Source organism: Colias philodice, chromosome 24, assembly GCF_061535455.1.
Source record: "Colias philodice isolate Cphi_HAF_F1 chromosome 24, ilColPhil1 Martin Lab GWU primary, whole genome shotgun sequence".
Lineage (NCBI taxonomy): Eukaryota > Metazoa > Arthropoda > Insecta > Lepidoptera > Pieridae > Colias > Colias philodice.
Genome location: NC_143109.1, coordinates 2,101,916 through 2,120,201, shown reverse-complemented (window position 1 = coordinate 2,120,201; position 18,286 = coordinate 2,101,916). Strand labels below are relative to the sequence as shown.

General features: G+C 32.6%; 1 protein-coding gene across 3 annotated transcripts in view; it reads left to right on the top strand.

Moving 5' to 3' along the window:
• The window catches only part of rn (rotund), a 152,082-nt gene that overhangs the window by 10,040 nt on the left and 123,756 nt on the right, over positions 1-18,286 (top strand). For all 3 annotated transcript variants that reach the window (XM_089710258.1, XM_089710260.1, XM_089710257.1), the window contains exon 2: positions 2,378-2,786. In XM_089710258.1, coding sequence (XP_089566384.1) covers positions 2,613-2,786 — 174 coding nt within the window. In that variant the 5' untranslated portion in view covers positions 2,378-2,612. The remainder of the gene's footprint in view (positions 1-2,377; positions 2,787-18,286) is intronic.

Here is an 18,286-nt window from a genome sequence, read left to right as displayed (position 1 = left end):
CTACGAGTTTTATCAAAATAATGTACTAAGTATTATACACATTGAAAAGGTCTACAGAAAAGTCCGCGATGGTATATGTCTATCTCTTATGGATAACCCACAATAACTTTTTTTTGTCATTTACTTTTTACGACAAAAAATGGCTAATTTTCGAAGCGATTTTAACCAATACAGCATTAATCCTTAACCAATTAAATACCATGGATACATTGTTCATTTAATATAGATCTATATGGCCCTTTACACCGTATGATTTAAGTGAATATTTTCGAAGATATTACAGATTTAAAAATTGCAGGACGTAGCGTTTGCGGCCGCCCGGCTATGTATTTTATACCCGTGCGATGCCGGAGGCCGGAGCGGGCCGCTATATTTTTATACCTACCTATACAACGTTCACAATTTTTCTGTAGTGTATTTAGTATCAGCATTGCACCCGTGCGAAGCCGGGGCGGGTCGCTAGTGTATTATAAATGCGATAGTTTGTGAGGATGGGTGGATGGATGTTTGTTACTCTTTCACGCAAATACTACTGAACCGATTACATAATGACATTCCATAATAATACCTATTAAAGATATGTTTTAAGAAGAAATATCCCTACTAATATTATAAATGCGAAAGTAACTCTATCTGTCTGTCTGTTACGCTTTCCCGCCTAAACCTCCCGATTTTGATGAAATTTGGCACAGACAATCTTTTGACCCTGAGAAAGAACATAGGCTACCTTTTATTGCGAAATTATATGTACCACGGGCGAAGCCGGGGCGGACCGCTAGTTTATTTATATGGATGTTGAATCTTCTTTCTAGAAATTTAATAATATTAATAACAATATTTTTAATTGGTCTCACTCATGATTCTTATTGAAAGCAACATTCTGAACGATGAAACAATAATTATTAGAAAAATACATAATTAGTTGATGAAAAATAATAAATTATCATCGGACAGTGGAGCATTTAATATAGGTACTTTTTATTTGAAATCAGTGTGTTCAAAAGAAAAAAAAGATTGAGGTTTTATGCTGAAGACATTTTTGATATGTTTCAATTAAATTTCTGTTTTTATTAAACGTTTTTTTTAATATTTATTTTTATGTTTGTAAACTATCTGGATATTTTTTATCTGAATAATTAAACGTAAAAACGACTCGATCGATTTTAAGCATTCTTTTACTCTTAGTAAGACATCTACATACTTACATCTTTCAAAAATGTCAACCTGGACGAAGCCGGGTCAAGGAATAGTAATAAAAATATTTTTTTAATCATACAGTCTTCAAAATTTAAATTAACGATAGGTAGAGCCATTAATGTACATATTTACAAAGCATTTTCTGACATAAAGATAGGTAATAATAATATGTATGAACTAGGTATATTAATTATCATTTTAATTGTTAGGTTAAATTTAGATGTTGTGAAACCTATTAAAATCGGCAATAATTTTTACCGAAAGTTTTGACCATCGGGCAATCCATTATCTACTAGTAAGTGAAAGACGAACAAACATGCACTAAAATAAATTAAGGCTTAAGATTTAATGTACACATTAAATAAATTATATTAAGGCCTTATTTATAAATTAAACTGACGTTCAACCTCCCTTTCTCGATCAAATAGTTTCTTCAGATTCAAAAATAATTACCAACCATGGTTCTCAAAAGCACAAATTAGGTACTAGCCAAAAGGTTCTCCCATGTTTTTATTACCAATAAAATCATTTAAACATATATAAAGGATAAAACTAATTTAATTAGTGATTGTACGAATGGGCGTGGCCAGCGGGTGGGGCGGGGGCGTGGCCTGCCGGTCGTTGAACCCTAGACGTATGGCATGGTGTTTTAAATTCTATGTTTTGCCTGCATTGAACCCTAGACGTATGGCATGGTGTTTTAAATTCTATGTTTTGCCTGCATTGATAACGTTGTGAATGATCGTGTAATTATCATTCACGGCTCGACTGATTTGAATAGGAATTTGTTTTGTTGATAGCTTTGTGGGAGTTTGTTTTTGAGGTGAAGTTTTAGTTTGAAATGAGATTGGATCTGTGTGTAAGAGCAAATTAAAAATCATAATTTATATTTTTTTACGAACTATCTAAATCTGATGAAAGTATGACATTCAAATTTAAAGAAAAACATGTACTTACTTACTCTACAATTCTACATAGGCAGAGATTTACACGAACTCAAAAGCAATATTTTTTAACGCATGTACATTTTTATATGTTGTTCTTTTCCCAAAAATCCAACCTCTACCTCAATTAAAACAGTTTATTTAAACTTTATTACTTACACTAGTCCGTTTAGTATTTATACTTACATTTCTACAACACAATATACATACTTATTTAATTTTATTTTTTGTTCCAGATGCTGTATCGTGTGAGACATAAAAATACCGCGTCAAATAAAATAAAATAACAAATAATGTACTCAGTGCAATATAAATTCGGTGCTTTATATACCTAGTTACATAAATCCAAACCAGTTAATAAACGAACGGGATTAAACGAACTAGTTCGACAACAATGAAAGTGCGGTTACGGACAGGCGTTCAGTCGAACTGAGGACTTTAACGAACTAACTGGTTTATTAAGATGCATTTATGAGTGACTGTTGCGATAACTACGGGATGTACACCACGTGGTACAGTCGTGGCGAGGGTGGTATGCACCACCACCAAATGGGGCAACTGTACCACGGGCCGCCCATGATAAAGACTGAAGCTGGGGTTAATAGTGACTGCATGATGGCGGTGGATTACGCGCCACCTATTAAGGTAAGACTCCTGCATTGATGGAGAGGAACATTTGATTATTTTATTGTGATTATAGTGTCAGAAGAATCAAGGAGTAGGTACCTACCTATATAATAGATAACAAATTTTATTCCTTAAACAACTTTTTCTTTCTTTCTCTAAAGCTTTTCAGAGTTCTTTGCTGGATGTAAAATAGGTATATCGATTAAATTTAAAATGTTATAAATTGTCCGATGCTATATGCATACTGGAAGTACCGTATCATATAGGTAAGTGAAGTCACATGTCCCCTAGTGGGGTAAGGGGCAGATGCATTATGCATCTGTTTCACTGATCGATTTTCTTTAGGGACAAGTAGGTGATTAGCCTTCTGTGTCCTACCAGACCGAGACCTTTTTTTTTCTTCGTCTCCACCGGGAATCGAACCCAGGACCCCTCGGTGCTACGCTAATGCGTCAACCACTATACCAAGGAGGCGGTCAATATCCGTAAGTATCCTATGGTAGTTGGAAAACTACCATAGGATATCTACTACCATTATTAAAATAACAGTGGTTACTATTGGGTCAATCTCTTAATCAAGGGAGAAATTAATCTAGATAATATCACTTACTTATAGTGATTTTTAGTATCTGTATCTACTACAAGTTACTGATATATGCACACCTATGCAATAAATTGATCAAAAGCTGTCATCTCAAACTTTGGAGGTATCGAAACAGGTAAATTATTTCGAAAAATAGATAGATACCTTCAAAACTATAATATCATTAAACATTAATTATAAATAAAATTACTTATTATTTTATTACTTTATAATCCTAGTAGGTATCTGTAGATCGTGACACAAACAGAAAATTAAATACCTACTTCGATATATTTATGTCTACGTGCTCTCAACTTGGCGTAATATACCAGTTCGACTCTGTGATGTGGTTAAAAAAATACCACAGTCCATAAATTCACTTCAAGTGGAGTGCAAGAAAAAAATAGGATGTTATCGGAAATAGAATACAATTACGTTAATATACTCGGGCGCCATGTTTTTTTGTTCTATGCTTTGCCAGGAAATTGTAGAAGTTCCTTCAATAATAATAGGAAAGAAAAATATCGTTGAATAGGATCAGGATTTTTTAAAGATGATTTTTTAATTCTCAGGGCAGTTACTTTAAGTTTGAGATAATAAGATATACCTTTTTTTTTTTTTTTTTTTTTTTTAACGTTGGGAAATGCTTTTACGCATCCCCCTCGGCAGTTTTACTGTCCAAGGGGGTATGTGGGACTCGCTGCGAAGCCATACCCACCAAAACCCAACGGTGGCCGTCTATCACCCTTAACGACGGGGGTTAACAGCCAGGCCTTATACCCCCGCCGTCTGCGTGGCGACTGCCGCGTCTTGGCGACCCTCCGAGGCCCGGGAGCGCAATAAGATATACCTAAGTTCAATTGGTTTGTTTTAAATATCTATAATATTATAAATATATCTATATAATTTGGGTTTTATTTTTTTTAAAGATTTTCAAGAGTTTGTGTTTCTTTACCTATTAACTATCTAAAACCAGCAACTCACCTACCTAAAGCAGGGGAAATATTGGAATTGCACCCTTAATTCGCTCCTTATAATTGTGAGGCAAGCAGGGGCAATTTATAGAGAGAAGCTGAAATTTGTCCGACCGCCGTGCAACCGAGATTGATTCAATATTGCCCCTGCGGCAGGTAAGTGAGTAACTGGCTTATGCCGACACAATTAAGGAGCCAATAAATGGTCCAATTTCAATATTGCCCCTGCTGCAGGGATATGAGTAGCTGGCTAAAGGCAAACATCTGTATCAATCCGTAAACAAAATTAACCGTTCCATGCTAATTATGTTGATGTAGAAATGCATGTCATTATTCAATAAACGTGTAGCAGCAGTCACGTATAACGAACTATATTTATTAGTGATATATTGTCTAACGGTACAGTTTTAGCATAAATAACCATTTCAATCAATACAGTGAGTATTGTTTACACACACATCAGATCCCATGCATGAAGCAATAAGGTGTTTATTGCAAGCAACATAATAAGTTTTTTCTTACTTCATTTATTAAGTAAACTTGATGATCATCGAAAAATCACTTGAAATTTAATTTCACTTCAACACATGCATTAAAAGAGCTCTGAATCTATGACAAATTGGAGACCACAGTTCACAGAGCTATGACCCAAGACACAGCTAAAACAATGCCTAAACTCTGTCTCGAATTGCGAGCGATCTGTTTCGTTTCACTTAAACATACATACATTAATGATTAATACATAATCAATGTCAAATTGGAGACAATATTTCGCATGTTTATGATGAATTGTTTAAACGTTGTCTAGAATTGCAAGCAAATATATACCACAAGGCATTAAGACTTGAAGAAACAACAAATAATACAAGGCTTGAGCTCTGGTTTGAATTGCTAGGAAATATAACCTGCACTACAGTTCCTTCACAAATGATTATTGATATCAGATCCAAATGGTCGTGCATATCAAACAGCACGCGTCCATGACAGATGAACTAATATTATCATTAGTGGCAGTTGAATGAATCTGCAGGAATGTTGCTGAGGATAGTCAACTGAAGGTTACCTTGATAGGATTTTAATTTATTGCAATGGGACTGCGAAGACTTTCATTTATTTTATATGTAGAGAAGCCTTGATGGTGATTCCATCTATATCCATACTTATTCTTCTATAATATAAAAATGAATCGCAAAATGTGTTGGTAAGCGCATAACTCGAGAACGGCTGAACCGATTTCGATAATTCTTTTTTTATTATATTCCTTGAAGTACGAGGATGGTTCTTACGTAAAGAAAACGTAAATATGTACCACGGGCGAAGCCGGGGCGGACTGCTAGTAATATTATAAATGCGAAAGTAAAAAAAAAGTAACAGTGTGTCTATCTGTTACTCAATCACGCCTTAACTACTGAACCAATTTGCATGAAATTTGGTATAGAGATATTTTGATACCCGAGAAAGGACATAGGATAGGTTTTATCCCGGAAATCCTACGGGAACGGGTTTTTCTTTGAAAACGCGGGCGAATTTTTCTTTGAAAAAGCTAGTCTTTAATATTTGTTCTAGTTAATAATATGGTTGACTTTAGTAATCTGAGATACAAGAATACGAAAAGATGCTTGTCATATTTTAGTTTTCTATAGGGTAAGGTTGCTCAAGTCGTACCCCCTAAGGAAATTATGCTATAATATTCACGACAATTGAAATAATACAAAATAATCCACATTTACTGAATCTTTATTTAGTTGTCTATTATTAAAAAATCACAGAAACTTACAATGTTAATATTAAAATATATATTTTAACGTTTTTCAAAAACATACCTTCGGTACGATTAAGGCGCCTAGTTGCCTAATTCGTACCACATACAGCCTAAGTCGTACTTAGAACTTTACTTAGAACTTTTTACTTTAGTGAAGATATAATAAACTATATAGAAAAATTCTTAATAATAAGAGATCAATTTTAAGTAAGTTAAAATTACAAATAATTCAGTCTGAGATTAACTTAAGCATATTATTTGGTAATTATTTTAGTGAATAACAAAATCTTAGACCTAAATAGAAGTACGACTAAAGAATTTTTAACAGGTACGACTTAAGCATACTTATCTTTGAGGTTGAAAAATAAAATTACTAACACAACCTAAAAATTTTCTCCTGTTTGAGTATGCCCAAACAATTGACAGATAAGCATTAAAAATCGTTGTAAACAAAGACAAAATATAAAGATAACATTCCTGCCGTAAAAAGCTTATGAATGAGTCGTTAATTTTACATGAAAAGTGATAAAAAACTTAATTTTTGAATTATTTTCGCTGCACGAAGCCGACCGCCTGACCACTTGTTTACGCTTGCTCGCGCGACTAAATAGTTCACGTTAACAACACTAGATGGCCCAATTCAATGGTATCAGACGAGATATTGGTGGGGTACGACTAACGCCGTGGTACGACTTGAGCAACCTTACCCTACTAAAGACTAATGGTCCGGTCCATACTGGACCAGAATTAGAAAATTTCTGCATTTTATATTTAATCGCTTTGAATAATTTTAGATACCAATTTCAGCTGGATATGAAATATTGTACTTTCGAAGGTCCAGAGTGACTGGACTATTATTTTTAAAGAAAACGATACCTTCATGACCAGCTTATTGCGATTTCTAAAATTAACCATTAAACGTAATAGTTTTGCATCTATTTTAGAAGAACGGAGCCAACATGACAGCTCGAGTAATTAATTGTTATCAGATTAATTAGTAACCGATAGTTTTCTCATCTCATTAGAAGTTCTAATAAAGGAGTAGCAAGGCATGTTAAACACTTGTATGTAGGTAAGCATTGCAACTTACAAAGTAGAAGCCCTTAAAATGCAAGGGCTTGATGGTTGACATTTTTCTTTTAAACGTATTTCATTAACATGTTATTGATTATCCTTAAACACAATATATTATAAATGCCAAATTATCTTGTTAAAGTTTGTTAAATTTTAAAATTTATCATCATAATAATATAAACTTAAGATATTCCTATGATTATATGTTTTATTTGTTCAACCTCTAAACAGTAACTTCAGTAAGTACCTCCTCAATCCAATAATTGCGCAATAAGACCAAAAACAAACGAACGCTATTTTAATTCCTCTCCATAATTTTTTACAGCACAAAAACATATAACTGTAAAAAATAGTTATCCAGAGCCATTAGTTAAAGAAGCTATGCAAGAAAAATCACGTGTGAACGAATCGAAGTATTTAGCATAGCCTTTTATAGGGTTGATGGGACATTACTGACATCCTTTGAAGGGCCTGGTTTAATAGTCTGCTATGCTTTAACCATAGACTAGCTATTAGATTTTATTTATAGCAATGCTCTAACAGCAGGTAATAGGTATTGTTAAAATAAATGCTTGTTATTTAATTTCTTTTTATGGAGGGGTTGTCCAGGGTGCATCTTTGGGCCCTCTATTGGGGAGATAATAGTGTAAAATAGCTAATAAATGTGAAAATTGAATATTTGAGATATAAAATCAGGGAAATTTCACATTCACCACTGAACACACACGTGAATCTCAGTTTATTTTGTTACCATAACCATACCAACTTACAGGACATCAAATCCTTCCTTATAATTTAAAATATATACATGTACATAATCATCCTCATTAATTGCATCAAAATATCCTTCGCATCTCAACGGAATCGAACCTGAACCCCCGCCACATATTTGCACGTTCATACCGTTACACTAATGGAGCGACTTCGGTTAAGGCAAACCAACAGTTTATATTTACAGCTTCAATTGTGTGCTTAATTGCATATCCTTTTGATGTTTAAAAAGAAAAAGAAAATGAAAAATGTAGATTAAATAAAATAATATGGGATAAAGAAATAGTTGTATCCTTGATTGGATACGAATTCCTGATAATAAATTATAATACGATGGATAAACAAAGTTTAATTAATTGGCGTAGGTACAATAATTCAAGGAATTTCAAATCAATACTTATCTCATCTTTATTTTTTCTACATCGCATACGAAGACTCAAACATCTTCTTGTTGCATCTTTTGAAAGTAAATGCTAAAAACATTCGTAACAATTTCATTAGTAAATTGATCGAAAATATAACGAACATTTAGTGAAGCATTTAAAATGATAAAGTCAATATTGCGTAATCATGTAACCCAAATTTAGTATTATTCATTATTCTTAACAATCGAAAGTATTTCTTACTAAACTCGTTCCATTTGTAATAGATAGATGTTCTTTGTTTGTAATAGCTACTGCTACTTAAAATTGTAATACAAAAATGTTATATTTCAATTTGAAAACTTGTATTTATAATCGTTTAAAATCCGTTAAAATCTTTAATTTCTGAATGTATAATACTCGCGTAAAATCAAACACTAGATACAAAATACTATGAAAACTTATAGTTCATAATTAGTAGTCGTTCGCTAGTCCTATGTTATTGATATCATAAATTGAATCTTCTTGAAGAATTTTTCACGCAAAAACAGCATTTGTATGGATTTTAGGAATAGATAATAGTCTGGAATATTACACATGGTGCTTTTACCCTGATACCTCAAGAATGAAGTCACGAGCTCTAGTTAGTATATCTAAATATTATAGGTTGAGGTGCTGACCGCTTGCCTAGTATGTGGCAGATGTCAAAGTATCTCGCAGGGCATAAGCCCTGTGCCCTTTAGAAGTGTTTGTGCTAACTGCTATAGAATGAATCTCTTCAGAAATTCTTTTACTGCCCAATTAGAAATATGAACTAACGTCTACTTAACTGATATGGGAAGTTCTTTAATTATAGCGATAATAAAAACTTTTATTTGTATACATAAAACAATTTTGAAACATGGTAGCACTCAAGAAACCTAATTTCTTGTAACTTAGGGGAGATAGTGCTGTAAGCTGAAATACAGGATTCTCCTAGTTCAGCTACGGTCTCTAAATCTTTGTTTTATTAAGAAATTATTTATTTATTTGTTTATAGTTTATTTCAGAGTCATACGCTATCTTGTTTAGTTTCCATCCCGAGTCAACTTGGCACAGTCAGAACTGAACTACTAGCCCAATATACTAGTAAAACGATTACAACACTAACGGTACCAATGAATGTGGCGTGGAAAATATACAATTTTGTTCTTTTTTTCATGAAACCTGTTCATTTCCCTGTTCAATGGGACCCATTCACCAGCAGATGAATGGAGTGTCGTTCACCGCAAGTTAAAATCAACAGTTAACGAGATGATTATTCACGTAGTGCAATCGTGCTCTTTTTTGTGGTCAGTACCACAGGGCTGTGGGTCTACGAAACTTGTATCGTAGCTTGGGTGTTTATTTTACACGCTTTATATTAGCTTCACCTGTATGTTTGTAAGTTTGTAACCGACTTCTTTGGGCGCGATTTTGACCCATTTAAAACGGCCAGATTTCGTTCAAATTTTGTAGATTTATTAAGGACCGATGACAATACACTAATTTGATAAAATAAATAATAGTTAAAAAAAATAAAAAACACGCGTTTTATAGAAAACCGAACTAAAAGCGTGTTTTTTAGTTTTTTTAAACTATTATTATTATGTATGTATATCTGGTAATCGAGAGCTGTATGGTGATGAAAATAAATATTAAAATTGTCATTTAATAAGTATCGTATACTTGCTACATATAGTAAGTAATATTAATATTGAAAATTGTAACGTTAGAATTGGTTGTATTCAGATTTTCCTCTAAAACAGAACAATAAAATTTTGAAATATATTTCCTTTGAAGATAATTTGTACCAGGTAGGTTTCAGTTGAAAGTATAGTAGTAAATCCATACTAATATTATAAATGCGAAAGTAACTCTGTCTGTCTGTCTGTTACTCAATCACGCCTAAACTACTGAACCAATTTGCATGAAATTTGGTATGGAGATATTTTGATACCCGAGAAAGGACATAGGCTACCTTTTATTGCGAAATATGTACCACGGGCGAAGCCGGGGCGGACCGCTAGTTGTTAATAATTGTAACATTGAATCAATATTCAATAACCAAGACTGTATTTTGACAGAATATATACATTTCTCAATTATTGCTCTATATATTATTAAGATGTTATCACGTATTCCTAATAAAGAATTTGGAATGTTATCAATGTGTGTTACAATATTAGTATCGTTCTAGGAGCAATAAAGATAAAAATAAATGTTTAAAACAGTCTAGTTAAAAGTAGAGTTAGTTTTTAGTCTTATTTATAAATGAAATTTGTATCTATACTAATATAATAATAAAACTGAAGTTTTTTTGTTTGTTTGAACACGCTAATCTTAGGAACTACTGGTCCTATTTGAAAAAATATTTCTGTGTTACATAGCCCATTTATTGAGGAAGAGAATATATATTCTTATACATATTATCATCACGCTAAGACCAACAGGAGCAGACCGCGGGGCACAGCTACTTTTAGATAACTGGTTTCTAAAAGAGATAAATTAATTTTTAAAGTAAATAAAGTAATTATTGTAACAGAATATCGTGACTACAATATGCATGTGAACAAAACTATTCATGCAAATAAATTATTTGAATTCTATCAATATTAAATATTAATGAAACATTGTTAATCATTTTGTAGGAATGTCTCAGGAATTTGATAACATCACATCAGCAACACAAATACGAATATTTTAAAGAAACGTTTGATGAATTGATTTAAATTGTGAAAATCGAATCGTTTACGTGATGTGAACAATTTCTCTTATGATATACTATTACATCCTCTACCCGACGGTTGCCTGGAAGAAATGGCTTATAGCCATAAGGCCGCCCACTGTATGCCGATTGTATCTTTATTATTTTGTGTCGTCTTCATTTTGTATTTCCTTACTATACAGTGAAGAATAAATAAATAAATAAATAAATAACAAAAGATATTATTAAACTGCATTAGATAAACCACGCAACTTCCTCTGGTCTCATAAAGAGTATTTTCCTTTATTTTGTAAGTTTTTATTTGAGTAGTTCCTAAAATTAACCCGTTCAAATGAATCCCTCAGCCTTATAACATGCTTATAACCCATGAAGTTTTTAATATAGAGCTGACAAGTTTGTGTGATTCCTTAAACGCGCTAAAACCAGGAACTATAGGTACGTGATCCCTGAAAGGCCATAATATCTATACTAATATTATAAAGAGGAAAGGTTTGTAATTATGTATGTATGTATGGTTTTTACGCATAAACTACTGGACCGATTTTGATGAAATTTGGCACAGATAATCTTTAGACCCTGAGGAAGAACCTAGGCTACCTTCTATTGTGAAATATGTACCACGGGCGAAGCCGGGCGGACCGCTAGTATCTAATATGTACAAATACGAAGCCACGGACGAACTGCTATTACAAATAATTATGCATAATACATATTATGGTGTTCACTGTGCACTGTACATTGAACCAAAACTAATAAGAATTTGACCAACAATATGATTCGACAGCCCTGATAGGAAATAATATAAGATGAAAAACTAAGACGATGCCGGCCGTGGTGAATCGTGTGCAGCCGTGCGAACAATCCAACGCAGGTTGGTGTTTTTTTTGGCACGGGCTTGGGTAGATTAAAAATTTGTCATTCATCTGTTCTGCTGTGCTTGGAATCTGTGGGTAATCGGAATATTGTAATAGATTTATAATCGAGACATTTAGATTGACGAAAATATGTAGGACTTATGTTAAAGTATGTCAAATAGCCTTTTTTTAGAATAAACTTACGCAGTAACATCATGAAGGTGTATTTGAGACGATAGCGTAAAAAGAGGAATTTGGTTTTACATGTGTTGTGTATCCTCCAATATTGGTTATATCAAAATTACATTAAAATGTATGTCTTTTTTGTGTTATTGTATTTATTCTATCTGTTCTCAGATCAATAGTGATCTATTTTGATCGTTACCTTTTACCCTGGTTGCCTGGAAGAGATATCTCATAAGTGATAAGGCAGATATTAGTACTCTTTCGTTTTTTTTACAGGTAGAGGTTCATTATACAACTGTATTAAAGTGTTAAATAAATAAAAGAGCAAATAGACTAAAAATCATGTTTTTCGTATAGTTCTAGTATAATTATACTTTATATTATTTATTCTTTAAAGCATCCATAACTATATAACCAGACAAATTGCAGTCGGAAGCCACAGACTCGATCGGGAGATCAAACCGCTACCGGAATTCAACCGCATCAAAAGTTGATTAGCTTTTGTGGTCATTAGAAGTTAAGAATGGGATGTGCAGGTAGTTTAGGATTGTTTGTGTGTTTTAGAATTTATGTGATGATTATTTTTTATATTGAATCTTCCTCTTTTCGTAGTTATGTAGCTACGTACCTGCAGCGAATGCTCATTCTAACCCCACTATGCCAAATTCTTAATAAATGTATTTTATTCTATTCTATTCTTAAAGTGTGAACAGGCGTAGAGCATTATTTCGTTGTTCTTAGTGCGTTCGAATAGATTATATGCAATGTCCTTATTCTGAACAACACTGATTACGAGTTTTCGTTTACATTAATCTTATATATAAAATTCTCGTGTCACAATGTTAGTCTGCATACTCCTCCGAAACGGGTGGACCGATTCTCATGAAATTTTCTGTGCATATCGGGTAAGTCTGAGAATCGGCCAATATCTATTTTTCATATGTACCACGGGCGAAGCCGGGACGGACCGCTAGTCTTATCTTATATATAAAAATGAATCGCAAAATGTGTTGGTAAGCGCATAACTCGAGAACGGCTGAACCGATTTCGATAATTATTTTTTTATTATATTCCTTGAAGTACGAGGATGGTTTTTATGTAGAGAAAACGTAAATATGTGCCACGGGCGAAGCCGGGGCGGACCGCTAGTACCTATATAAAAATGAATCGCAAAATGTGTAGGTAAGCGCATAACTCGAGAACGGGTGGACCGATTTCGATAATTCTTTTTTTATTATATTCCTTGAAGTACGAGGATGGTTTTTATGTAGAGATCATAAAAAGTCTTGTACTAGCTCTAGCTCATGTTCGTTTGATGTAAATGAACCGTCAACGCTAAGACAAATAGCCAAATGCAAGTAAAACCGCGTGGTTCTAGTAACCTATAAGACTCATAAAATAGATCAGTGTTTTCCCAACACTGTCATCCTGCGGGAGCATCAGGAAATGATCGGGATAACGATCTGGTGACGTCATTAATCAACCGTCACCGCAAGGGAGATATATCGAAATGTTGTTTGCTGCGTGAGCACTTTTTAGTATTATTTGGACGTTTTACGTTAGGTTTATTCATTATTGTATCAAATATTTATTATATAGTATATTCTTCTATAATATAAAAATGAAACGCTAAATTTGTTGGTAAGCGCAAATCTCGAGAACAACTGAACCGATTTCGTTACTTATTGTTTATAATATTTGTTGAAGTACGAGGATGGTTCTTATGGAGAGAAAACGCAAACGCGTAGGTACCACGGTCGAAGTCGGGGCGAACGGCTATTTATAAGAAAAATATATGAAAATAGTAACTGCCGCTTTCAAAGCTCAGGTACATTTTTAGGTGATGGAATAATATCGAAATCACGGGCATCATTATTCATTTACCAATAATTATCTATTATAATATTTAAATATTATATTCGTATATTACTGAGAAATTACACAAAAATAAAGAATTGTTAAGTCAGCCTTGCCAACAGTTATCTTAATTCATTCCACTGTGTAAAAATCTTGAATTTTTTGCGAGACAAGTGTGCAAAAACTTAGTTTCTATTATAAAAGTGTAATAGATTCGGAATTCAACGTTTTCTATTAAAATATTGTCTGGTAAGTTCGTCACACCTTTTTGTAAGATATATTTCAATTATCGGATAAATTTCAATGTATTGAAATTATTCTTTGAAGCGTTATAAATCATGCTAGAAATTAGAGTGAAATTGAATTTAAGAAGACACTTCATGTGTTTTTTTATTAAACAAATCATAAAACAAAAATAACCAATATGTATAGTAAAACGGGATATTAATTCAAAATACAATATATGTAGGTATAGGAAATTTATACATCCTAGATGTTGACTTGAAAAGAAATGCACCGTTACGGTGCATTTACGGAAAACGAACTTAGAGCTAGAGCAAGAGCATTCTTTCGTGATTTTTAGTGTAAACGAAAACTCGTATTCAGTATTTTTTAATATTCGGACATTGATAATCTTTTCGAACGCACTAAGAACAACGAAATAATGCTCTACGGCAGTTAACACTAAAAGTGTTTGACATAGTGGGGTTAGAATGTGTATTCGCTCGTAAATGCACCGTAACATCCAAAAAGTCCTTTACAATTAATAATAATCAAGCCTTTCCTAAAACATACGAACTACCTAATAAATACAAATCCTTTCCAATATAATATTATTATCTATGAAATAAAAATATTGTCACTAACGTGGTTTTTCCTTAAACCCACGTTCCACGTTATCCAAAACGTTTTGATGCGACGTCTCAAATAGGGGAGTGTGGATTTGAAATAACTAATTGTCTATAAGATTTATTGATAAAGACATTCCCTTTGGAAAAATACGTATTAAGAATTAACGACAGTTCAAATAAGTTCCTTAAATAAGAATGTTACAAAATGTAAACTAAGATGATGAATAGAGAGAGATTTGTTTGTATGTTTTTTTTTACGATTTAACTCTACATCTACTAGACCTGTATTGCAAATTCTTTTACTTTTAGTACCTATACTTAATACATCTATATTTATAATGTAATTATTTGTAATATTAATTAATTATTATAGTAATTAACAGGTAATTTTAAAATAACTAAGAACGTGACTAATTTCAAATACATAAAATGTTAAAAAAATACCATTTATTTCATTCCTTCACTAGTAGGTACTTACCTAAATTTCCCTGCAGTTTTCTGCCAATTTCATAATAGAGTTAACTACTGCTCTACTTACCATAGAGTGATGAATACACAGACAGGGCGGTGGCAGGTCTTAGAATAAATATATTAATGATGCCTTCGCCACGAACAGGGATTGTCTCTTAAATTAATTATCCTCTGAGATGTTAGGGGAGGAAAGACGCGGTTTTAACGGGAAATTGTAAAAATAAAGAAAATTGGGACATGTTACATGTATTTGGTTAGAATTTTTATTGGTTGTTGATATTTATTTTTAAATGTAAATGTGATGTAAATTTGTTATAACTCTTCTACAAGTGAAAAAAGTATTTGTTAAGATATTGTTTGTGCATCACAAGGACTAAGGAGGTAAATAGGAATAACATTTCATATAGCATATAATGTTTTTTATAGATTTTGCCCTAACTGAATCTGAAGACCAAGGAGTAATTCTAAGGTATAAAAATAATAATAAAGTATTACGTGTGTTATCTATATATTAAAATGAATCCCTGTTTCCTTTGGTTTCGGAAATTGGGAAAACATAACGGGTTTGACAATTTTCAGGAAGATTGGACAACACCTGTCGGGTCAGCTAGTATTTTAAATTATCCTCTCTAATGAAAACACAATTTTCCTACTTACCCTACTTTTCATTATTATGTATATGGATAAAGGTTGACACCAGTATAAACATAAATAAAATGACTTCAACGGTTCTGTAATCAGACACATATTAAAATTAGATTTCTTTACTTACATAATAAGGTTTTATCACTGAATATATATCACTATTTACAGACAAACGGAAATGCCGACCTGTGCTTTAAATAAGGGCCGTTTATGGTACGTTTTGAGATTACATAAGTATTAGTTACTGCAGTGTTATGTAAAGCTGTAATTGGATATTGCTAATCAGGGCATATACTTCCTATGGTATATGTATTACGTACGTAAAATATAATATTAGCACATAATAGTTTGACAGGATGAAAGGATTGTCACCCTTTACGCAAAAGATCTCTGGATGTAAGCGAATCTGTATGGAATTTTGAGCAGAGTTATAGCACAATCTATACTAATATTATAAAGCTTAAGAGTTTGTTTGTTTGAACGCGCTAATCTCAAGAACTTTTGGTCCGATTTGAAAAATTCTTTCGGTGTTAGATAGCTCATTTATCGAGGAAGAATAGGCTATATTTCTTTATGTTAAGACCAACAAGAGCGGAGCAATGCGGGTGAAACCGCGGAGCACAGCTAGTATACAGATACAAACAGAAGGGAAACTTCATACAGAACGTTCGAAATCGCTCACGTACACAAGCAAGCATTTTAACGAGAATCGTAAGGGTATTTTTATATCTGTCAATTGTGATAATTCTCTTACGATTCTGGCAAACACGCTTGCTTGTGTGCGTGACCATTTCGAACGTTCTATATGAAGTTTCCCTACTGGTTGTATCTGTATAATGCTTATACGCTACCACGTTCAGGTTATGCGTTAAAATGATTAAAATCAAGCATTACATGTTGCAATGTTGCAAACCCCCAGGAACCTGTATATATATACGTATATACAAAATAATCTGTATTTAAATACTCGAAAGATTAAAAAAGATAAAATCCTTAAAAGCTTAGGATCTCGATACTGCTATAGAACCTTCACTTTTATCTCATATTATAATCTATCATTACAATATTAACCTCAATACGTAGTTAAAAGCTAAAAGAAATGTCGTTTCGACCGATTTGGATGATAAAAACAATGTTGATCCGCCATATAAGCATTACGGCGTGAAATATTAAAATTAATATTTTCCCTTTTAAATACTAATGATTATAATTCGTTCTGGTATTCGAACATTGACTATACATGAGCTAAATCTTAATATTTATATGATTAATATTTCATAATTGGACAAACGTAGTAAGGAATGGTATGAATATTATAAATTGTCGCTTAAAGTGAGGGAAATTGTTGGAAAACGTTCAGTAAAAAGAGCTATTTAATAAATGCCATATACTCTGTAACTAGAGGTAAAAACGGAAGGTTAATTAAAACTAAATAGGCATAAAAGGGTATGAATGAATGAATGAATGAAAGAGTATTCATTCATTCATTCATTCATTCATAAAAGGGTAGCAAAAGAAACATATTAAATTGCATGTAGGAAATGTATCAATTGGCTTGAAGACAGGAATATCCCTTATAACGAGAAAATACAAAACGGATACAAATTAAAACAGCATCGAATTAACTAAAAAGTATAAATCTTATTGAATTTTGGGAGGAAATGTTGAAAAAAACACAAGTTTAGTCTAGCTCTACATACCAAATAAGGATTGTTTTTGAAGGAATTCCAACAAAATATGGTTATTATTTATTAAATTTTATTACACAATTGTTATCATTGCTTGTCTACTCGGTATTTTTACCATTATTATGGTAATGACAGTTAAATGTTCTTGCAAAAAAAACTATATTAACGCATCTATGACTTTCACGAACACAACAGAAACATAAGAATTAAACCTCCATTTTCAAAGTCGGTTAATTATAACAAAATGAGCGAGATAAAATCAAAAGCTCGCGTCTAATAAATATCATAGTGTATAAACTTAATAAATGCGGTTAACGCGTGCTGCATTTGAAATTGCTTTTTATCTTTAATACGATATTGAATAAAACGAACGTTTATATTACCATTTATTATGCTTAGCTGGATTTTTCCAATGAATTCCAGCGATTGCCGCGTTGCATTCGATTCCAGAACATTTTTAAGGGCCGATTTTTCAATGCTTGGATAAAACTTATTCGTCGAATAATCTATAAAACTACCATTTTAAAAACGTTATCTAATTGCCCGTATTTGACAGTTTACGTGACATTTTAATATTATCGTGTAATACTTTATTGGACGGATAAGTTTTATCCAAGCATTGAAAAATCGGCCCTAAGTCTATTAACTTCATCTGTATGGTTGTATGTAACCGACTCCGATTTGACCCACTTAA